General features: G+C 44.6%; 1 protein-coding gene across 1 annotated transcript in view; it reads left to right on the top strand.

The window, feature by feature from the left end:
* Window positions 1–23,308, top strand: part of LOC106581244 (uncharacterized) — a 28,491-nt gene extending 5,183 nt beyond the window's left edge. The window contains exons 5-16 of the mRNA XM_014163165.3: window positions 351–452; window positions 931–1,076; window positions 1,224–1,286; window positions 8,900–9,083; window positions 9,214–9,617; window positions 16,815–16,916; window positions 19,129–19,338; window positions 19,739–19,856; window positions 20,331–20,488; window positions 20,609–20,821; window positions 21,302–21,449; window positions 22,396–23,308. Coding sequence (XP_014018640.3) covers window positions 351–452; window positions 931–1,076; window positions 1,224–1,286; window positions 8,900–9,083; window positions 9,214–9,617; window positions 16,815–16,916; window positions 19,129–19,338; window positions 19,739–19,856; window positions 20,331–20,488; window positions 20,609–20,821; window positions 21,302–21,449; window positions 22,396–22,547 — 2,000 coding nt within the window. The 3' untranslated portion in view covers window positions 22,548–23,308. The remainder of the gene's footprint in view (window positions 1–350; window positions 453–930; window positions 1,077–1,223; window positions 1,287–8,899; window positions 9,084–9,213; window positions 9,618–16,814; window positions 16,917–19,128; window positions 19,339–19,738; window positions 19,857–20,330; window positions 20,489–20,608; window positions 20,822–21,301; window positions 21,450–22,395) is intronic.
* The last annotated feature ends 453 nt before the right edge of the window (window positions 23,309–23,761 follow it).

Here is a 23,761-nt window from a genome sequence, read left to right as displayed (position 1 = left end):
TTAGCATTAGCCGGACATACAATTACAACCAAATAGTCAAACCTGAGCAATACACAGACAAAAAGTTACCAAGAGAGCATTGCACCAAAACCTCTGGATGTTTTTGTGCTGAATGAGGTAAAAAGATCATTGGGACTTGTCCCAGGAGTCTACTACAGCAATTAATTTTGGGAGGGAGGACAGATTAAAAAAGACAATTGGAAAGCCCAGCTTAAACTCTCATTGCCAGTCATAGTTACCTACTTGGCTGTCTGTGGTACTTAGGGCCTCCATTTTGATTTCACTGTGGTGTGCCCTGACCTTGGTCAGCCAAATAAACCCCTTAATGGTTTGGATTTCTCTCCCTGCAGATCAAGCCTCTGCCGTCTGCAATACTGCTCTCTGGCTGCCAGCCAAAATCCCCCCAGAAGAAGATTTAGATTTAGTCCACATCAAGAACAATCAAAATGAAGGTAAATTGTCTGGGGATTTTGAGGTTAAGCTGATCTATTCGCTTGCGTTCATTTGGACACTCCACCACATGGGATCTAGCTGTGGTGTCTGAAGAGATTCCCATAGCACCCAAATCCCTCTTACGGAGAGTGTTGTGCAGACTGGAGATTTTCTTAATACACTTGGCTGTCAGGCCTTGGATTAATTAAGTGCCAACAGGATATTGGTGTAGAAACACTGGGGTCAACGCAGGGCATGTGTCATTTAGTCAGTGTACTACAGTACATGAGGTTGTGGTGGGGGCATTGCATTAGTGTGTAGTACATGAGACACAGGGTAGACTTCATTGCATAGCACTGAAACTGAATGTGATCATGAATGGATACAAGACATTACATCCCAGAACAAAAGTCCCAATCACAGTGCTGTATTGGAACATTACCTATCAGGGTTTAGGAGTTTAGAGAGACTTCTGACTGGTGTGATTCTGTTGTTCAGAGATGATCAAGCCCATGGTCAGAACTGAGATCCAGGCTAAAGCCACGATCAGAACCGATGTCAAGACCAAAGGGGGAAGAGGAGGACGCAAGTCGAGCATAAAAAAGAATGAAAAGTCACCAACCCCACCAATACCACCAACTCAGGTTGGGAAAAATAACTGTCCCTCATTTTGTCCAGTACCTTGAGCTTAAACAATTTATTTCAAATTTACAAATGTATATTTTCCCCTATCTATTTGTTCCAAAACTTGATTGAATTAATAAATTGTTTCTTTCTGTGGTTGTATGTAGGTGGTGAGTTACGAGGGGTGGGCTCAGAACGCAGATCGGCCCAACAGCAGGCAGAGAGGCCTGGTGAGTGATCGGCCCAACAGCAGACCCCATGCTGCCCATCCCATGCCAGCCCAGAGTCTTACAGTCTTATAGTGATACGGCGGTCTGCCTGTTTTTACATCCAAAGAGCCTCTTGGCCTTAAATTGGGCAATCACTTAACACAAATGCTGATTGAGTTTTAATACTGTACAGATGGCTGAGCTGGGAGAGGGGTATCACTATGCCCCCATAATCTCTGGGCCACATGGCAAAGAGGGGTGGGTTGTTGGGGTGGCACCAGGGGAGTGCCTACTCTCACTAATTCACAGTGAGGACCAGACGTGGTACTGCTTGCCAATTGTGTGGGAGTGGATCGACATTTGGCCACTCAGAGCTTCTCTCAGTCCCTGTGTTGGCAGCTTGGCACAGAGGCTAACAAGACTAGTGCAGAGTGCTGGTATCCTAAAATGGGATTTGGACACCAGTAGTGCCAGCATCTCACCCAGAGGCTAACAAGACTAGTGCAGAGTACTACCCACCATGATTGGATCAAGCGGCGTGCCCGGGCAGAAATGGACACCTGGTCACATCAGGAGTGGATGGATAGGAGAAACTGAACTTGGGGCCAGGTAATCGAGCGATATCGGAGCCTACCTGGGAAGAATGAAAGGCAGCCCCCAAAAAATGTTGGGGGGGGCACACGGGTAGTTTGGCTGGGCCAGGACTGGGACCTGAGCTAATTCCCTGTGCTTATTGTGGTGTGCATGTGCCTGCCTCTCGTGCTCTCTCTCCAGTGTGCCTCCGTAGCCCAGTACGTCCTGTGCCTGCTCCTCGCACTCTCCCTCCAGTTCGCATCCATAGCCCAGTACGGCCGGTGCCTGCTTTGAGCACTCGGTACTCAGTGCGTCTCCCCAGTCCGGTGAGACCGGTTCCAACTCCACGTACAAAGCCTCCAGTGATAATCGATGGTCCGACGCCTATAGAGATGATCCATGGCACTAAGCCTCTAGTGATGATCCATGGCCCGGAGCCTGTAGGGATGTTCCATGGCACGAAGTCTGCAGAGGTAATCCATGGCCCGGAACCTGTAGAGATAATCCTTGGCAAAAAGCCTGGAGGGATTATAAATGGTCCGGAGCCTGTAGGGATAAACCATGGCACGAAGCCTGTAGGAATAATCCATGGCCCGGCACCTGTAGAGATAATCCTTGGTAAGAAGCCTCCAGTGATGATCCATGGCGCGGAACCTGTAGAGATGATCCATGACATGGAGCCAGCAGCAACGGTCACTAATCCGGAACCTATTATGACGCCTCCCAGTCCGGAGCCTCTGGCGACGCTTCTCCGTCTGGAGCCTCCAGCGACACTCCTCAGTCCGGAGCCTCCAGCGACGCTCTCCAGTCCGGAGCCTCCAGTGACGCTCCCCAGTCCGGAGCCTCCAGCGACGCTCCCCAGCCCGGAGCCTCAAGCGACACTCCCCAGCCCGGAGTCTTCAACGGCGGCCGTCAGTTCAGAGTCTTCAGCGGCAGTTGGCGTTTCAGAGCCTCTGGTGATGACCCACGGTCTGGTTCCTCCGGACACACAGATGCGGGGGGGGGGGGGGGGGTTCTACGCCCGGAACCAGAGCCGCCGCCAAGTATGGATGCCACCCGGACCCTCCTCAATAGGTTCAGGTTTGCGGCCCAGGAGTCCGCACCTTTTGGGGGGGGGGGGGGGGGGGTACTGTCACGCTCTGACCTAGGAGAGCTGTGTTTTTCTGTTTATTTAGGTCAGGGTGTGAAATGGGTGGGCAGTCTCTGTTTTTTTTCTATGTTTTGTTCTTGTTTTCTATTTCTAGGTTTAGTTTTGATGATCTCCAATTAGAGGCAGCTGATTTGTGTTGTCTCTAATTGGAGATCATATTTAAGTTGGGGTTTGTCATTGGGGTATTGTGGGTAGTTGTTTTCTGTTTTGTTAGTTGTTAGCCTGATGGAACTGTTTGGTCGTTTTTGTTATTTTTTTGTTTCAGTGTTTCATTAAAGAAACTATGAGCACTCAACAAAGGGGTGTGAACAGAGGGGTGTGAACAGTTTGTGTCATGAACTGTGCTTGTCCCTATAGAAATAGACGTGGGAGGCACTGGATGTTCCCCAATGAAAAGGTTTAGAAACCCTTGGTCTACATGATGACATTGTTTTGGATAAAAGCGAGTGTCAAGTGTCAGTGTGCAGCGGTTAGGACGGAGTCAGGCGCAGGACACATAACTGAGTAAAAGACGTACTTTACTCGAAAAGAAACAATGATTTCCACGCAGCGAAAAACACACCAGCTCACAGAAGTCTAGAACACTAAACAAAGAACAAACACACACAAAACCATGTGCGAACCAGAGGGTTAAATAGGGAATAAATTATAACGTAATGGGAACCAGGTGTGTACAATCAAGACAGAACATAGAAAAAGAAACGTAGATCGGTGGCAGCTAGAAAGCCGGTGACGTCGACCGCCGAAACCCGCCCGAACAAGGAGAGGCACCAACTTCGGCGGAAGTCGTGACAGTACCCCCCCTTTACGCGCGGCTCCAGCAGCGCGCCGACACCGGCCTCAGGGACGACCCAGAGGACGAGGCGCAGGGCGATCCGGGTGGAGACGGTGAAATTCCTGCAGTAGGGAAGGGTCCAGGATGTCCTCCACCGGCACCCAGCATCTCTCCTCCGGAACGTACCCCTCCCACTCCACGAGGTACTGAAGGCCCCTCGCCCGACGCCTTGAGTCCATGATGGCTCGCACAGAATATGCCGGGGCCCCCTCGATGTCCAGAGGGTTAGGAGGAACCTCCAGCACCTCAGACTGCTGGAGCGGACCAGTCACCACCGGCTTGAGGAGACACACATGGAACGAGGGGTTAATACGGTAATCAGGGGGAAGCTGTAACCTATAACATACCTCGTTCAGTCTCCTCAGGACTTTAAATGGCCCCACACACCGCGAACCCAGCTTCCGGCAGGGCAGGCGAAGGGGCAGGTTTCGGGTCGAGAGCCAGACTCGGTCCCCCGGTGCATACACCAGGGCCTCACTGAGGGGGCGGTCGGTGCTCGCCTTCTGTCGCCTGATGGCCCGTTGCAGGCGCACATGGGTAGCGTCCCATGTCTCCTCCGAGTGCCGAAACCATTCATACACCGCAGGTGCCTCGATCTGGCTCTGATGCCACGGTGCCAGGACCGGCTAATAACCTAGTACACACTGAAATGGAGACAGGTTAGTGGAGGAGTGGCGGAGAGAGTTTTGGGCCATCTCTGCCCAGGGGATGAAAGCCGCCCACTCCCCCGGCCGGTCCTGGCAATAGGACCGCAAAAACCTACCCACATCCTGGTTAACTCTCTCCACCTGCCCATTTCTCTCGGGGTGAAATCCTGAGGTCAGGCTGACCGAGACCCCGAGACGTTCCATGAACGCTCTCCAGACCCTCGATGTGAACTGGGGACCCCGATCAGACACTATATCCTCAGGCACCCCGTAGTGCCGGAAGACGTGTGTAAACAGGGCCTCCGCAGTCTGTAGGGCCATAGGGAGACCGGGCAAAGGAAGGAGACGGCAGGACTTAGAAAACCAATCCACAACGACCAGAATCGTGGTGTTTCCTTGTGACGGAGGAAGATCCGTCACGAAATCCACCGATAGGTGTGACCACGGCCGTTGTGGAATGGGTAGGGGTTGTAATTTCCCTCTGGGCAGGTGTCTAGGTGCCTTGCACTGGGCGCACACCAAGCAGGAGGAAACATAAACCCTCACGTACTTAGCTAAAGTGGGCCACCAGTACTTCCCACTAAGACAGCGCACTGTCCGACCAATGCCGGGATGACCAGAGGAGGGTGACGTGTGGGCCCAATGGATCAATCGATCACGGACATCAAATGGAACGTACAGACGCCCAACTGGACACTGGGTGGGTGTGGGCTCCGTACGATGTCCGCATCAACCTCCCATACCACCGACGCCACCAGGCAAGAAGCCAGAAGTATGGGAGAGGGATCCGTGGACCGCTCCTCTGTGTTATACATCCGGGACAGTGCGTCTGCCTTAGCGTTCTGGGAACCTGGTCTGTAGGATAGGGTGAAAACAAAACGGGTGAAAAACATGGCCGACCTTCCCTGGCGAGGGACCATTCTCCTCGCAGCCCGGATGTACTCCAGATTGCGGTGGTCAGTCCAAATGAGGAAAGGGTGTTTAGCCCCCTCAAGCCAATGCCTCCATGCCTTCAACAGCCAACAGCTCCCGGTCCCCCACATCATAGTTTCGCTCCGCCAGGCTGAGCTTCTTCGAAAAGAAAGCACAGGGGCGGAGCTTTGGTTGCGTACCCGAGTGCTAAGACAGCACAGCTCCTATCCCAGCCTCGGACGTGTTCACTTCTACTATGAATGCCAAGGAGGGATCAGGATGAGCCAGCACGGGAGCCGAGGTAAACAGAGCCTTCAGGTGACCAAAAGCCATGTCCGCCTCAGCTGACCACTGCAGTCGCACCGGTGCCCCCTTCAGCAAGGAGGTAATGGGAGCCGCTACCTGACCAAAGCCCCGGATAAACCTCCGGTAGTAGTTGGCAAACCCTAAGAACCTCTGCACCTCCTTTACCGTGGTTGGAGTCGGCCAATTACGCACGGCTGAAATGCGGTCATTCTCCATCTCCACCCCTGATGTGGACAGTACTCTAGGAAGGAGACGGACTGTTGGAAGAACAGACATTTCTCAGCCTTGACGTACAAGTCATGCTCCAACAGTCAACCAAGCACCTTGCGCACCAGGGACACATGCTCGGTGCGTGTAGCGGAGTATATTAGAATGTCATCTATATACACCACTACACCCTGACCATGCAGGTCCCTGAAATTCTCATCGACAAAGGATTGGAAGACTGATGAAGCATTCATCAACCCGTACGGCATGACAAGGTACTCATAGTGCCCAGAGGTGGTACTAAATGCCGTCTTCCACTCATCCCCCTCCCGGATATGCACCAGCTTGTAAGCGCTCCTGAGATCCAATTTGGTGAAGAAGTGCGCCCTGTGCAATGACTCGGTCACACTGGCTATGAGAGGCAGCGGGTAACTGTACTTAACCGTGATCTGAGTTATACCTCTATAGTCAATGCACGGGCGTATACCTCCATCCTTCTTCTTCACAAAAAAGAAACTCGAGGAGGCAGGTGAAGTGGAAGGCCGAATGTATCCTTGTCCCAGAGATTCGGAGACATATGTTTCCATAGCCGCCGTCTTTTCCTGAGACAGAGGACACATGTGACTCCTGGGAAGTGCTGCGTCTACCAGGAGATTTATCGCACAATCCCCCCGCCGATGGGGTGGTAGTTGAGTCGCCTTCTTTTTACAGAAGGCGAGAGCCAAATCGGCATATTCAGGGGGATGTGCATGGTGGAGACCTGGTTTGGACTCTCCACCGTAGTTGCACCTATGGAAACACCTATACACCTCCCTGAGCACTGACGTGACCATCCCTTGAGAGCCCTCTTGCCACGAAATAGTGGGGTCATGATAGGCCAACCGGGGAAGCCACAACACCACAGGAAACGCAGGAGAATTGATCAGGAAGAGACTAATTCTCTCCTCATGACCCTCCTGCGTTATACATAGTGGAGCTGTGACCTCCCTAATCAGGCCCGACCGTAAAGGACGACTATCTAAGGCATGTACAGGGAAGGGCACATCAACAGGAACAATAGGGATCCCTAATCTAAGTGCAAATGAACAGTCAATAAAGTTCCCAGCTGCGCCTGAATCTACTAGCGCCTTAAGCTGAGAATGTGTGGAAAACTCAGGAGATTTAATACATACACACATGTGCGCAACAGGGAGCTCTGGGTGAGTCAGGTGCCTACTCACCTGGGATGATCCACCAGTGCCCTGCCTGCTGCCTCGACTCCCTGGGGAACCTCTCCAGCACCGACCAGCAGTGTGCCCTCTGCGGCCACAGGTGGTGCAGGAAATGGCCCCCCCTCCGGTCAACCTTAGAGCAGCACCTCCGAGCTCCATAGGTGTAGGATCGGAGGTGCTGGGGGATGGAATAGACGGACCCCGATCCGGACGTCCGTGGGTGGCCAACAGGTTATTCAGCCGGATGGATAAATCCACCAGCTGGTCGAGGGTAAGGGTGGTGTCCCTGCAGGCCAGCTCCCGACGAACGTCCTCACGTAGACTACACCGGTAATGGTCGATCAGGGCCCTCTCATTCCATCCCGTGCTGGCAGCCAGGGTCCTGAGGTCCAGTGCGAAGTCCTGTGCGCTCCTCATCCCCTGTCTGAGATGGAACAAGCGTTCCTCCGCCGCTCTCCCCTCAGGTGGATGAACAAAGACCGCCCGGAAGCAGCGGGTGAAATCCTCATAGCGGACCAACGCTGCGTCTATTCCTCCCCATTCGGCATTGGCCCACTCAAGTGCTTTCCCCGACAAACAGGAGATGAGGGCGGACACGCTCTCGTATCTCGAGGAAGTCGGGTGGACGGTCGCCAGGTAGAGCTCCAACTGGAGCAGGAACCCCTGGCACCCGGCAGCCGTCCCATCATATGCCCTCGGGAGCGAGAGCCGAATCCCACTGGGTCCAGGAGACGGAGGGATGGACAGCGGTGTGGGTTGGGGTGAAGTTGATGGGGGTGTGAGACAACCCCCTCTCTTCCATCGCTCTATGGTGTGCAGCACGCGATCCATGGCTGTGCCAAGATTTTGGAGCATCGTCGCGTGCTGCTGGACGCGCTCCTCCACTGGTAATGGAGGACTGGCTGCACCTGCTGACTCCATTTTTAGGTGCGTGTTTCTGTCAAGTGTCAGTGTGCAGCGGTTAGGACGGAGTCAGGCGCAGGACACATAACTGAGTAAAAGATGTACTTTACTCGAAAAAAAACAACAATGATTTCCACACAGGGAAAAACACACCAGCTCACAGAAGTCTAGAACACTAAACAAAGAACAAACACACACAAAACCATGTGGGAACCAGAGGGTTAAATAGGGAATAAATTATAACGTAATGGGAACCAGGTGTGTACAATCAAGACAGAACAACATAGAAAAAGAAACGTAGATCGGTGGCAGCTAGAAAGCCGGTGTCGTCGACCGCATAACGCCGCCCAAACAAGGTGAGGCACCAACTTCGGCGGAGGTCGTGCCAGCGAGAATATTTGTATTTGTTAAACGGCTGTCAAGCATTGATCATCATGTCACTAGAATAACACCCTCGATATTTATGGAAAAGGAGCATCAATATCACAGTACACTTACCACCCTGTGATATTCATCAAACGTATTTCATCTGTAGCCTAAAAAACTGCATGGTTTCCCGAGTCGCAGTGGGATGAGGACCACACACCATAACATCGCGTTACTCCAAGTTTACTATGAAACAATGGATATTATATACATTTTTGCACATAAAGGCGTTTCCACAGGCATTTCTGGCATCATTAATTTGACCAACAAAGAAAGATCCCACCATGCCGAACAAACAAACTATCTGTCGCCATCTATAAAATTGTACCGAAACTTCCTGTTTCCATCACAGATTTTTTTATATGGTATGACTTTGCTTGGATAAAAACTGGGGATGGAAATGCGGTTATTGACAATCTTATTGACATGTTTTTATTATGTGTTTGATTTTTGTGACATTCCAGATTGTCCATGCCAACGGGGAAGTGGCCAAGCCCAGAGTTCCCATCAAAAAGAGTCAAAAGCCTGGGAGTCAGAAGACTGGGAAGAAAGGGAGTGCAAAAAATGGAAAAGAAGGGGCCAAGAAAAATCAGGACACCACAAGGAATAAGGAACTCAGAAAATCTACCACAGACAATGACACTTATGGTATGTCTCCTTGGTCATATTAACATAGAAAGTAACAACATGACAATGCATGACAAAACATAAGTGTCCTATACAACTTTGATGAATGTCCATACTTGTCAGATGTTCATTTCTGTAGCCTTCTTCTCAGGTCACCACCCAGCAGGGCCCATCCCAGTGATAGCAGGACCCTATCTGGATGTGGATCGGAGGTCAGCTCCTGTTTCTGAGTCTGTACTAACATCAGCCCAGGAGAATTCTACCCTAGCCCCGGCGGTCATGGAGCTGAGAACCGGGCCTGGAGGCCCTGGAGCTCCTCCCAGGAACCAGCGCTGGAGTAACCCAGCCGAGAACACTCCAGATTGGGGGACCTCCTACCACATCTGCCACAGGCCCCTCACAGAGTACCCCGTTTATACCCATGACTACACCCTGCCCCGGGCCAAGGCCTGGGACAAGCACCAGGGGCTGGCCCAAGATGGGAGCCTGAAACGGGACCCCTCGCCCAAAGGTGTCCCCCTCTCTGTTACTGATGTGAAACTATGCGACCGCAATGTGAGTTAATAATGGCAAAAAACAACAAGACTGTTAAAGTAGATTATAGTAGATTATATAGCAGATCTGTTATAGTAGATTATAGTAGATTATATAGCAGATCTGTTATAGTAGATTATATAGTAGATCTGTTATAGTAGATTATAGTAGATTAAATAGTAGATCTGTTATAGTAGATTATAGTAGATTATATAGCAGATCTGTTATAGTAGATTATATAGTAGATCTGTTATAGTAGATTATATAGTAGATCTGTTATAGTAGATTATATAGTAGATCTGTTATAGTAGATTATAGTAGATTATGTAGTAGATCTGTTATCCTCTATGGGACCCCTTCCCGTTCACATCCCGGTAACAGGATTGCTTGACAAGATAGCAAAAATCTAATAATTTCAATTTCTCAAACAATCAACTATTTTACACCATTTGAAAGATAAACATCTCCTTAATCCAACCACATTGTCCGATTTCAAAGAGGCTTTACGGCGAAAGCATAAAGTTAGATTATGTTAGGACAGTACATAGACAAAAAATTACACACAGCCATTTTCAATGCAAGGACAGGCGTCACCAAAAGCAGAAAACCAGCTAAAATGATGCACTAACCTTTGACAATCTTCATCAGATGACACTCCTTGGACATTATGTTAGACAATACATGCATTTTCTGTTCTATCAAGTTCATATTTATATCCAAAAACAGCATTTTACATTGGCGCGTGACGTTCAGAAAATGTTTTTCCCCCAAAACTTCCGGTGAATCAGCACTACAAATTACAAAAATACTCGTCATAAACGTTGATAAAATATTAAACTGTTATTCAAAGAATTATAGATTAACATCTCCTGAATGCAACCGCATTGACAGATTTCAAAATAACTTTACTGGGAAAGCACACTTTGCAATAATCTGAGTACTGTGCTCAGAAAAATACACAACGCAATACAGATAGCCGCCATTTTGGAGTCATCTAAATGCATAAATAGCATGAGAAATATTCACTTACCTTTAATAATCTACATCAGAAGGCACTTCCAGGAATCCCAGGTCCACAACAAATGTTGTTTTGTTCGATAAAGATCATAATTTATGTCCAAATAACTCCATGTTGTTTGCGCGTTCAGTAAGCTACTCAAAATGTAGGAAAATGTCACGACGAAAAGTAAAAAAAAATAATCTATTTACGTTCGTTCAAACATGTCAAACGTTGTATAGCATCAATCTTTAGGGCCTTTATAACGTGAAACTTCAGTAATATTCCAACCGGACCCATGCATTGTCTTGAAAAACGTTTTGGAACAGAGCGACCTCTCGCGTGAATGCGTGCCAATGAACTGACATCCTTCCCTGGGTCACCAACTTCCCAGCCTTCTCATTCGGCCTCTGTTCATCATAGATGCCTCAAACAACTTTCTAAAGACTGTTGACATCTAGTGGAAGCCTTAGGAAGTGCAAAATGAATCCTTAGTCACTGTGTGTTGGATTGGCAATGACTTGAAAAACCTACAGGCACCAGATTTTTCATTTCCTGGTTGTATTTGTCTCAGGTTTTTGCCTGCCATATGAGTTCTGTTATACTCACAGACACCATTCAAACAGTTTTAGAAACGTCAGAGTGTTTTCTATCCAAATCTACTAATAATATGCATATTCTAGTTTCTGGGCCAGAGTAGTAACCTGTTTAAATTGGGTACGTTTTTCATCCGACCGTGAAAATACTGCCCCCTAGCCCAGACAGGTTATTAAAGTAGATGATATAGTAGATATGTTATAGTAGATTATATTAGATTATATAGAAGATTTGTTATAGTAGATTGAGAATTTTGTGGACATGTTTATTACAATCTTTACCCTACTTCAAATGCTTTGGAACCAAACAATCAAAATGTTCCATTGAAATAGATGATTTGTTTTATTTTAACCCATAGTAAGTGTCCACTAAAAATATTACGGTTTGGGTAAACAAACATTAGGAAAGAGGATGTGCTCACATGCACTCATTTAGATATTTCTATACATGCAGTATATCCAATCAGTGAAATTCAGTGAGCACATCAAATCAAATCAAATGTATTTATATAGCCCTTCTTACATCAGCTGATATATCAAAGTGCTGTACAGAAACTCAGCCTAAAACCCCAAACAGCAAGCAATGCAGGTGTAGAAGCACGGTGGCTAGGAAAAACTCCCTAGAAAGGCCAAAACCTAGGAAGAAACCTAGAGAACCAGGCTATGAGGGGTGGCCAGTCCTCTTCTGGCTGTGCCGGGTGGAGATTATAACAGCACATGGCCTAGATGTTCAAATGTTCATAAATGACCAGCAGGGTCAAATAATAATAATCGTAGTAGTTGTCGAGGGTGCAACAAGTCAGTAACACAAGAGTAAGTGTCAGTTGGCTTTTTCATAGCCGATCTTTGAGAGTATCTCTACCGCTCCTGCTGTCTCTAGAGAGTTGAAAACAGCAGGTCTGGGACAGGTAGTACGTCCAGTGAACAGGTCAGGGTTCCATAGCCGCAGGCAGAACAGATTAAACTGGAGCAGCAGCACAGCCAGGTGGACTGGGGACAGCAAGGACTCATCATGCCAGGTAGTCTTGAGGCATGGTCCTAGGGCTCAGGTCCACCGAGAGAGAGAAAGAAAGAAAGAGAGAAAGAGAGAAAGAGAGAATTAGAGAGAACATACTTAAATTCACACAGGACACCGGATAAGACAGGAGAAATACTCCAGATATAACAGACTGACCCCAGCCCCCCGACACATAAACTACTGCAGCATAAATACTGGAGGCTGAGACAGGAGGGGTCAGGAGACACTGTGGCCCCATCCGATGATACCCCCGGACAGGCAGGATATAACCCCACCCACTTTGCCAAAGCACAGCCCCCACACCACTAGAGGGATATCTTAAACTACCAACTTACCATCCTGAGACAAGGCCTAGTATAGCCCACAAAGAACTCCTCCACGGCACAACACAAGGGGGGCGCCAACCCAGACAGGAAGACCACGTCAGTGACTCAACCCACTCAAGTGACGCACCCCTCCTAGGGACGTCATGGAAGAGCACCAGTAAGCCAGTGACTCAGCCCCTGTAATAGGGTCAGAGGCAGAGAATCCCAGTGGAGAGAGGGGAACCGGCCAGTGCCTTTCCGTTCACCTTCACACTCCTGGGCCAGACTACACTCAATCATAGGACCTACTGAAGAGATGAGTCTTCAATAAAGACTTAAAGGTTGAGACCGAGTCTGCGTCTCTTACATGGGTAGGCAGACCATTCCATAAAAATGGAGCTCTATAGGAGAAAGCCCTGCCTCCAGCTGTTTGCTTAGAAATTCTAGGGACAGTAAGGAGGCCTGTGTCTTGTGACCGTAGCGTACGTGTAGGTATATACGGCAGGACCAAATCGGAAAGATAGGTAGGAGCAAGCCCATGTAATGCTTTGTAGGTTAGCAGTAAGACCTTGAAATCAGCCCTTGCCTTAACAGGAAGCCAGTGTAGGGAGGCTAGCACTGGAGTAATATGATCAAATTTTTTGGTTCTAATTTTTGGTCCCTAAACAACAAACCACTCACATGCTCTGAGTGGTTTGTGTGAGACAAAGCTATTGTTTGGGGTTTACGTGACATTGGGGCAGATTATTTCAGGTTACTCCAGTGTTGTGATTGTGTAGGCTCCTATAGATTTATCTTCTCCTTTTATTCCTGTAGATGGATCAACACCTATGGGTTACAGGCCATTGAAGGCAAAACTAGGCAAAAGGAGTGGCTAGTATTTGGACAAATGTTTATCTTCAGGAATCCGTAATATGACTATTTCAGATTTTTCTTTCTAATAAACAGGGTTATAATATAGAAAATAGTGCCATGTCTAAAAATATAGGATTATATCTGTCAACAGTGTCAATTGAAAAAATAAGCATTCCTAATTTATCAGTAGGTGTGTTTAGGGAGTTCAATTCTAAATCAATATAAACGTGTGTATGTACTGTTGGTACATTTCCATCGTATGCTGCCCTCTAGTGACTTCATGTAGGATTAGTTTATGAAAATCATTTCATGCAACATTTAAGAACAATACCAAGCCTCCTCACGTGAAAAACTGCTGAGTATTACCAAGGGTCGGCCTGGAAGGTCTGAAGAAATAGATTAGAAACTGTAATCCTGGATTGAGACAAACATGGCTGATTGCAAGCAGTGTGGGATTAGGAAATGTTTTTGTCCATAGCCTTTTCTCTTATTTTCCATTGATCGATTGTAGTTCTGCATTGTACAAATGGAGTTTAATCGCCTCACTATAACGTCAGAGGACTGATTATACATATATAGGAGGACCACGACGTGCCTATACAACCTCTGCATGAACTCATTACCTTATTTGTTTCTGATGTGAATTTGACCATTATTTGTGAGGAGAATGTTTGTTTGCTTCTCTTTACATTTTACATTTACGTCATTTAGCAGAAGCTCTTATCCAGAGCGACTTACAGTAGCGAATGCATACACTTCATTTCATGCATTATAAAAAAAAAATTGTACTGGCCCCCCCGTGGGAATCGAACCCACAACCCTGGCGTTGCACACACCATGCTGGCGTTGCACACACCATGCTGGCGTTGCAAACACCATGCTCTACCAACTGAGCCACAATTACTTTGTATAAGACAACAGAAGGCCTATGAGTAATGATGAAAATGACTAATGGTTTGGAACATTCCACTGCAAGGAAGAAGTCATGTAGAACAGCTTGCTGTAACCTAATAACCCACATACTAGCTTGTTAAAAAGTTATAAACCACAGTATGAATTAAATAGGTCATTGATGCTGACTGATTCCATATTTTTTTATGTGCAAAATGTATCCTATAATAGCCATTTATATAGCCTAATGTAAGATAATCACAGCATGTTTGATTTAATGTGGCAGTAAATTACATTTAATGTGTCAAACGTGTTATCAAGTAGATCAAAAGTAGCTTGTTTTAGTAAAATGTCCATACTGAGTGCAGATGATCAAGCGGAAACTGTTTCGACATCACAGAGTTGCCGTCTTCCTCTCTTCCTCTGTCTGCCGTTCATAACCTCAACACTTCCTCAAACCAATCACCCGAGATTTTGACATTTGAGCAAAGAAAAGTTCAACCTTGACATTATAATTTATGATAATTCTATTTCCTGCTTTTTTTCTTACTGGAATGTTTTGTGTGAAAGACATTTGGAAAGAACTGAACCCAAATAACAGTCATTGATGAAGGTTTCAAAACATTGTTTATCCCACAATTGCTGTCCACAATTTTATAACACTTTTACTTCTGATACTTAAGTATATTTTAGCAATTTCATTTACTTTTAATACTTAAGTATATTTAAAACCAAATACTGGTATTTTACTGGGTGACTTTCACTTTTACTTGAGTCATTTTCTATTAAGGTATCTTTACTTTTACTCAAGTATAACAATTGGGTACTTTTTCCACCACTACCCAATAACGTCAAAGTGGATTATGTCTTTAGACATTTTTACAAAATTAATAAAAAATAAAAAGCTGAAATGTCTTGAGTCAATAAGTATTCAACCCCTTTATTATGGCAATCCTAAATAAGTTATGGAGTAAAAATGTGCAAAACAAGTCACATAGTAAGTGTGTGCAATAATAGTGTTTAACATAATTTTTTAATGACTACCTCATATCTGTACCCCACACATACAATTATGTGTAAGGTCCCCCAGTCGAGCAGTGAATTTCAAACACAGATTCAACCACATAGACCAGGGTGGTTTTCCAATGCACCTATTGGTAGATGGGTAAAAAAACAACAACAACAACAACACAAAAGATATTGAATATTCCTTTGAGCATGGTGAAGTTATTCATTAAACTTTGGATGGTGTATCAATAGACTCAGTCACTACAAAGATACAGCTGTCCTTCCTAACCCAGTTGCCAGAGAGGAAGGAAACGGCTCAGGGATTTTACCATGAGGCCATTGGTGACTTTAAAACAATTACAGAGTTTAATGGCTGTGATACAAGAAAACTGAAGATGGATCAGCAACATTGTAATTACTCCACAATACTAACCCTAATAGAGTGAATAGAGAGAAAAGAAGGAATCCTGTACGGAATGAAAACATTCCAAAACATTTCATCCTGTTTGCAATTAGGCACTAGAAGAAATTAACTTAATGTCCTGAGTACAAAGCGTTATGTTTGGGGCAAATCCAACACAACACAACACTGAGTACCACTCTTCATATTTTCAAGCATGGTAGTGGCTGAATCATGTTATGGTATGCTTGTAATCGGCAAGGACTAGGGAGTTTTTATATATAAAAAGAAACGGAATAGAGCTAAGCACAGGCAAAATCCTAGAGGAATCCCTGGTTTAGTCTGCTTTCCAACAGACACTAGGAGACAAATTCACCTTTCAGCAGGACAATAACCTAATACACAAGGCTAAATATACACGAGTTGCTTACCAAGATGACATTGAATTTTCCTGAGTGGCCTAGTTAGAGTTTTGACTTACATCGGCTTAAAAATCAATGTCAAGGCTGTCTAGCATTGATCAACAACCAACTTGACAGAGCTTGAAGGATTTAAAAAATAATAATGTCCAAATATTGTACAATCCATGTCTGCAAAGCTCTTAGGGATTTACCTATAAAGAATCACAGCCAAAGGTGATTACAACATGTTTTGACTCAGGGTGTGAATACTTTTAAAAATGAGATATTTATGTATTTCATTTCCAATAAATTAGCAAAGATATCCCTCCCAAAATGTTGACTTTGTCAATATGGGGTATTTCGTGTAGATGGGTGAGATTATTTTCTTTTTATTCCATTTTGAATTCAGGCTGTACACAACAAAATATATAGCTTATGCCAGGTGTGAGTTATGCAACAAATATAGCCCAATCACAAATGTTAACTAGGTTCCAAAATTATATCACCATCATCACAGTGTTACTAAAAGTGAAAATGTTTTCAGAGGGAGACCACAAAATGTTAATCTAGCAGAATGTGTTTTTTCCCCTTCTGAAACCGATTCCGTGGTAATAGACAGAATGTTGATTGCTTCACATGTCACATCCTGTCCTTTTGAGGAAGTCAAGTATTCGGTCTGGGTTAGTTTAGTGCAGTTAACACTTAGCTACCATCAGAGTTGGTCTGAGTACAGATAGGCTTCTTTAAGATTTCCTTAGACTGAACTCTAAAACCAACCAACATCAACACAAAATGCTACAGAGGGCAGCCTCAAATGTTTCAGACAAACCAAAGCTCAGTAAACCAAAGGTAGGTGAAAACAAATTATTTCTAAGTAGCGCGTCCAAATACATTGAATTGATAACTAACTGTGTAGAATTGATAACTAACTGTTTAGTGCAAACTACCTACAATAGTTAGCACTACAATGTGATTCTAATTAAAAGATAGCAATGTCTTTGACTGATGGTCAGTAGAAAGAAGACATTGGTCATCTGTGTGGAAGTGCAGCAGATACACTTGAAGTCAGAAGTTTACATACACTTAGGTTGGAGTCATTAAAACTCGTTTTTCAACCACTCCACAAATTTCTTGTTATCAAACTATACATTTGGTAGGTCGGTTAGGACATCTACTTTGTGCATGACACAAGTAATTTTTACAACAATTGTTTACAGACAGATTATTTCACTTAAAATTCACTGTATCACAATTCCAGTGCATCAGACATTTACATACACTAAGTTGACTGTGCCTTTAAACAGCTTGGAAAATTCCAGAAAATGATGTCATGGCTTTAGAAACTTCTGATAGGCTAATTGACATCATTTTAGTCAATTGGAGGTGTACCTGTGGATGTATTTCAAGGCCTACCTTCAAACTCAGTGCCTCTTTGCTTGACATCATGGGAAAATCAAAAGAATTCAGCCAAGACCTCAGAAAATAAATTGTAGAAATCCACAAGTCTGGTTCATCCTTGGGAGCAATTTCCAAACGCCTGAAGGTACCATGTTCATCTGTACAAACAATAGTACGCAAGTATAAACACCATGGGACCACGCAGCCGTCATACCGCTCAGGAAGGAGACGCGTTCTGTCTCCTAGAGATGAATGTACTTTGGTGCGAAAACTGCAAATCAATCCCAGAACAACAGCAAAGGACCTTGTGAAGATGCTGGAGTAAACAGGTAAAAAAGTATCTATATCCACAGTTAAACAAGTCCTATATCGACATAACCTGAAAGGCCACTCAGCAAGGAAGAAGCCACTGCACCAAAACCGCCATAAAAAAGCCTGACTACGGTTTGCAACTGCACATGGGGACAAAGATTGTACTTTTTGGAGAAATGTCCTCTGGTCTGATGAAACAAAAATAGAACTGCTTGGCCATAATGACCATCGTTATGTTTGGAGGAAAAAGGGGGAGGCTTGCAAGCCGAAGAACACCATCCCAACCGTGAAGCATGGGGGTGGCAGCATCATGCTGTGGGGGTGCTTTGGCGCAGGAGGGATTGGTGTACGTCACAAAATAGATGGCATCATGAGGATGGAAATTTATGTGGATATATTGAAGCAACATCTCAAGACATCAGTCAGGAAGTTAAAGCTTGGTCACAAATGGTCGTCCAAATGGACAATGACCCCAAGCATACTTCCAAAGTTGTGGCAAAATGGCTTAAAGACAACAAAGTCAAGGTATTGGGGTGGCCATCACAAAGCCCTGACCTCAATCCTAAAGAAAATTTATGGGCAGAACTGAAAAAGCGTGTGAGCAAGGAGACCTACAAACCTGACTCAGTTACACCAGCTCTGTCAGGAGGAATGGGCCAAAATTCACCCAACTTATTGTGGGAAGCTTGTGGAAGGCTACCCGAAACGTTTGACCCAAGTTAAACAATTTAAAGGCAATGCAAAACTGAGTTTAAATGTATTTGGCTAAGGTGTATGTAAACTTCCGACTTCAACTGTATATGGTCAAAGTTGTAAAAAGGGGGAGGTCCGTCAGATTACTCAAAAGGTTCCCTAGATTGCTGCCGAGTGTATGGTTCTGATATTTTAATAGGGATTTACTGGGATTATTCATTTATATAATTATTTTGGTGCTCTGATGTGGAGATACCAGAATTTGGACAGATTAGAAATACTTTTAGGTTCATGAAAACTTTGAAAAATCTATGAACTGTACCTCACAAGCTCATCATGATAGAGATACATTCATAGTGCAATTGAGATTGAGTTCAAGTAGCCTCATGTGCCAGACTTCTAGGCTCAAGATACATTGCTCAATACAATAGCACAGTATTCCTGTAAATCAAGGGAGTAGGAGAACATAATTCATTACCACGGAAGTGGTCCTTCATTAGCCTAATATGAAACAAATAAAAGGAAATCATAAACACATAGTGATTGGGTGGGATGGGGGTGCAACATGCATTGCATAATGTTCCAGATTGGGTCCTGACTCCTGCTGCCGCTGTAGTAAACACACATTCATTCTGACATCTGTAATCTCTCCATGCAGCGCTCCACTAGTTTTGGGCGATTTGAGGGCATCAGACAACCATCACCAGCCAGACTAGAGGAAAATGGAACAACAGTGGCAGAGGAGTCTGGCTGTGAGAGTTCTGATCAGACCAAACAAGGCAGCCTGGGGAAGAAGATGAAGGCCATCTCTCTGACCATGCGCAGGAAGATGGGCAAGAAGCACTCCAAAATCTTCTCTGAGGAAGCTGTGAGTCACACTACAGACTGCCTCTTCCTCCTATACAGAACTTAGTATTCTGCATAGTGTATCAAAGCATCTAGAGGCTCTTAAAAGATTGTATCTTTCCTCTCTGACTGGCTATAACCCACATCCTCAAATGCAACATTGTGATGTCTACCTATGTCATAAGAATACTCTTGTAAAATAAGTCTGGCCAAGCAAGACTCAATTTGTGTTGAAATTAGGTCTAAGTGACAAAATAGTATCCATCAACCTGGTCAGTATTTGCAAGTGTCTATGTTGAATTGTTAACTCAATGGCACTTCCTTATATAAATGGCACAGTTATGTACAGTATATAGTAAGGAATCATAATCAGTTTGGCTGACTCACATAGTGGCTTGTCCATCTTGTATTTCCACATGTAGGGTGAAGACACTGACAGAGACCTAGAAGAGGAAACAGAGTGCAGTCCTCCGTTAGAGAAAGGCTCTGAAAAGACCAACAACTCTCTGGAGAGCCTGTACAGTGGACAGAGCTCCTCCAGTAAGTCTTCTCCACAGGGATGTCAACACAAAGTCATGTCTCCCCTCATACAAGTCTGTAAATGAAGATGCACGTTTGTAAATTAAGAATAAGCAAATGTGATGTGTTTTCATGCGTTTTATTTTACCATTGTATTACCATATCATTACTATTATATTACAATATTATCATAGGCTTGTAACCTTCCCTCCAACACAAGGATACACAAGGATAGGGGCGGCAGGTAGCCTCGTGGTTAGTGCGTTGGGCCAGTAACTGAAAGGTTGCTGGATCAAATCCCTGAGCTGACAAGGTAAAAATATGTCGTTCTGCCCATGAACAAGGCAGTTAACCCACTGTTCCCCGGTAGGCCGTCATTATAAATAAGAATTTGGTGTTAACCGACTTGCCTAGTTAAATAAAGGTTACTTTTTTTCATAGTCCAGGGATAAATCTGTGCAGTGTAATCATACTGTGATGTCTTGTCCCCTGTAGGCTCAGGTAGTGTGGCCTGCCTCTCAAATGGCTCCAGTACCAGAGACAATCTGAGACTAGAAGAGAACGGCTCCTACAACGGACACTTCTGTGGTAGAGCACGGGTCCACACAGACTTTGTTCCCAGCCCATATGACACTGACTCCCTCAAACTCAAGGTAGACAGAAGATAATGCCTTTAGATTGGGGTAATGTGAAATGTCATAAAAGATGTTGTTAAAAGCTGTTTCATTAATCTGTATGTATGATTCATGAAATCTCTTGATGTCTCTTGCCAGGTTGGAGACATTATCAGCATCATCAGTAAACCTCCCATGGGCATATGGACAGGGATGCTGAACTACAAAGTGGGCAACTTCAAGTTCATCTACGTTGACATGCTCATGGAGAAAGAGAGCGAGGAGGAGGCGCCAAAGATCAGGCCTCAGAGGATGAGCAAGAGACCACGACCAAAGACACTACTGGAACTACTGGAGCGTCTTCATCTAGAGGTGAGGGCTCAGAGGTTATGGCTAGAAGGGATCTAGCTTTTGTCAAATTAACTTCAGATTTGACTTTTCATAGCATGTTTGGAAAATTAACCTAGCAGGTTAGGAGAATTAGGTTAAGGTTAGGAAAAGGGTTAGGGTTAGCTAAAATTTTAAAAATGTTGTCTTTGACTGTTAATTTGACAAAAGCTGGATCTAGCCATGGCCTGTTAAAATGACTGCCAAATGCAGCCACATTTTTTCTTTCCAGTAACCAATGAAACCTACACTGAGAAAACAATGTCAAGTGTCCCTCAACACTACCAGACACACAGTATTGAGAACGTTGTTGTCTCAATTACCCCCCCCCCCCAAAAAAAAATTATAATAATAATAATATGCATAAACATAACCTAAAGCACTAAATGGTGAACAAATTAGTATAAGATTATGAAAGGTAGATGAGATGACATTGACAATGGAAATATGTCTTGTTTATTCCAGGAGTATGCATCTGCACTGCTTCTGAATGGCTACCAGACAGTAGAGGACCTGAGGCACCTGCAGGAGAAACACCTTATAGAGCTGAACGTGATGAATCCAGAACACAGAGGCAGGCTGCTGGCTGCTGCAGACTGCAGATATACAGAGAGTGAGTAGCAAAACCAATTTCTACTGTAGCCTAACCCTACTGGATTTTTACTGGGGTAAAGGAAATGGCCAATTGTACCACAGACATTTTGTGCAACGCAGCACTACACTCAGAAAGGAACATCTTGATTTTTGTGTGTTATGATTAGCAGATGCTTATAACTGCTATTATTTAAGACGTGCCCATCCGGCAGAGTTGACACCTGTCAGAGAGAGCACAGTGTCTTCCTCTATTCTAATCCTCTAAAAAACACTGTAAGGCTCTGAAACACAAATGAAACAGAAAGATAGGTCTCCAATTCAGATTAAGAAATGAACAATACTAGCCAGTTTCTGTCAGCTGCTTACAAAACAGGATGCATTCAATTAGCATAAGGCTTATTAATGTTTGTGTCCTCGCATAACACCAATAATGTTGGTCTAAATTAAGGTCATATATGTGTGTTTGGGCTAATTTCGGACAGAACAGATGGCACTGCCACCCTGACTAAATCAGATATCGTATCTGTGGGCTAGTTCCTGACCAAACAATGGCACTGCCACCCTGGCTGAACCAGATATCGTGGCTGTGGGCTAGTTCCTGACCAAACAATGGCACTGCCACCCTGGCTGAACCAGATATCGTGGCTGTGGGCTAGTTCCTGACCAAACAATGGCACTGCCACCCTGGCTAAATCAGATATCGTATCTGTGGGCTAGTTCCTGACCAAACAATGGCACTGCCACCTTGGCTGAACCAGATATCGTGGCTGGCTGTTGGATTACCCTGGCAGAGGTTACCAGCCAGGAAGGAATGTAGTCATTAAATCAAGCTTAATTCCATTTAGATGGTGTGAGAATTGCAACCCTAATTCATTTTAATTGACTTGGATCGGGGCAGACAACCTTGCAACCCGCAGGTGTCTGAGGATCCAACCAACCAGACTGTTTTGTTCTTGGGTTCGCAGGCGATGATGTGAGGGAGAGTAAGGAGCCCTCTTCATCACACAGCCTGAAGGAGGAGAAGAGTGACTGTCCCAGAGACTCAGGCTGCTTTATTCCATCAGAGTGCTCTGAAAACAGCAAAGAGGACACAGAGAGCCAACCAGTCACACACTGATAGGCTGCACTATCCTAATTAACATACCAGTATAAAGTTTATTAACTATTACGTTTTGACATGTAAATTACGATGGCTCACCAAGTTTACCTCGTCTGTATTTGGTTTAACAAAGTGGGATTTCATTAATTAAATGTTACATGTAGGCAATTTTTCTTAAAACCAATGAATTTGTTCCTCCTTATAAGCCTCCATTTATGAACCTTTTTCTTTAATCTATTAATTCACATAAAGCACAGGGATCAAACTCATTCCACGGAGAGCTGCGGGTTCTCGCTCCTCCCTTGCACTTGATTGATGAATTAAGGTCACTAATTAGTAAGGAACTCCCCTCATCTAGGGCTTAATTGAAAGAAAAAAAAACCTTGCAGACACTAGGCCCTCCATGGAATGAGTTTGACACACCTGACAAAATATTTATGACAAATGATATCTTGTTTTTTTGTGTATTGTGCTGGAAACTATGACGTGTGTTTGGTTGTACTATCATTGTGGGGACCAGAAGGAGGCTATTTTAGATTTAGGGGATTAGGGTTAGGTGTTCGGGGTTAAGGTTAGGGGTTAGGAAAAATAGGATTTTAATGGGAATTAATTGTTTGGTCCCAACAAGGACAGTAAAACAAGTGTGTGTGTGTGCGTGGGCAGGAGTTTGTACATATATTTTTTAACGATCCTGGTTTAACAAAATGTACAGACTTGTAGAACTGAATATACTGTAAGTGCAATATGTCACACATTAATAAAGTATTTATGCATCAAGAGTCATCTGTCATTAGTCTAACTACTCCGTTAATTTGTAATGAATGTATAATTTATAATATAATTTCAAGCAAAATGTGAAGAGAGCAAGGCAATGCGAAACCTCAAAATGTTGCGACACTGAACACATATTTCAATACGTCATATATGACTAATGTTCATGGGAAAGGTTGTTACTTTGCTTTCTCATCCCGTGTATGTATAAGCGATAACGAATGGATTGGACTACGTTACCCAGAAACATTTTACCACATTACAATGGTGACGTGTCGTTCTGTGGCTCGTCCACATTATTCTGAATGCACAATCCGTCAAGAGAAGTTTCTACTAGCTACCACAGTCACAAAATCATATATCGTAAAAATGAATGATAAAATAAAATGTATTTTTGCTCTTAATTTAAGGATCTGGTTAGTCATAAGGTTAGCGGTGTGGTTAAGGATTAGGTTTAAAAT

Source organism: Salmo salar, chromosome 20, assembly GCF_965601325.2.
Source record: "Salmo salar chromosome 20, fSalSal1, whole genome shotgun sequence".
Classification (NCBI taxonomy): Eukaryota; Metazoa; Chordata; class Actinopteri; order Salmoniformes; family Salmonidae; genus Salmo; species Salmo salar.
The sequence above is the reverse complement of the archived record's forward strand: the minus strand, read 5'-3'. Positions and strand labels throughout refer to the sequence as shown.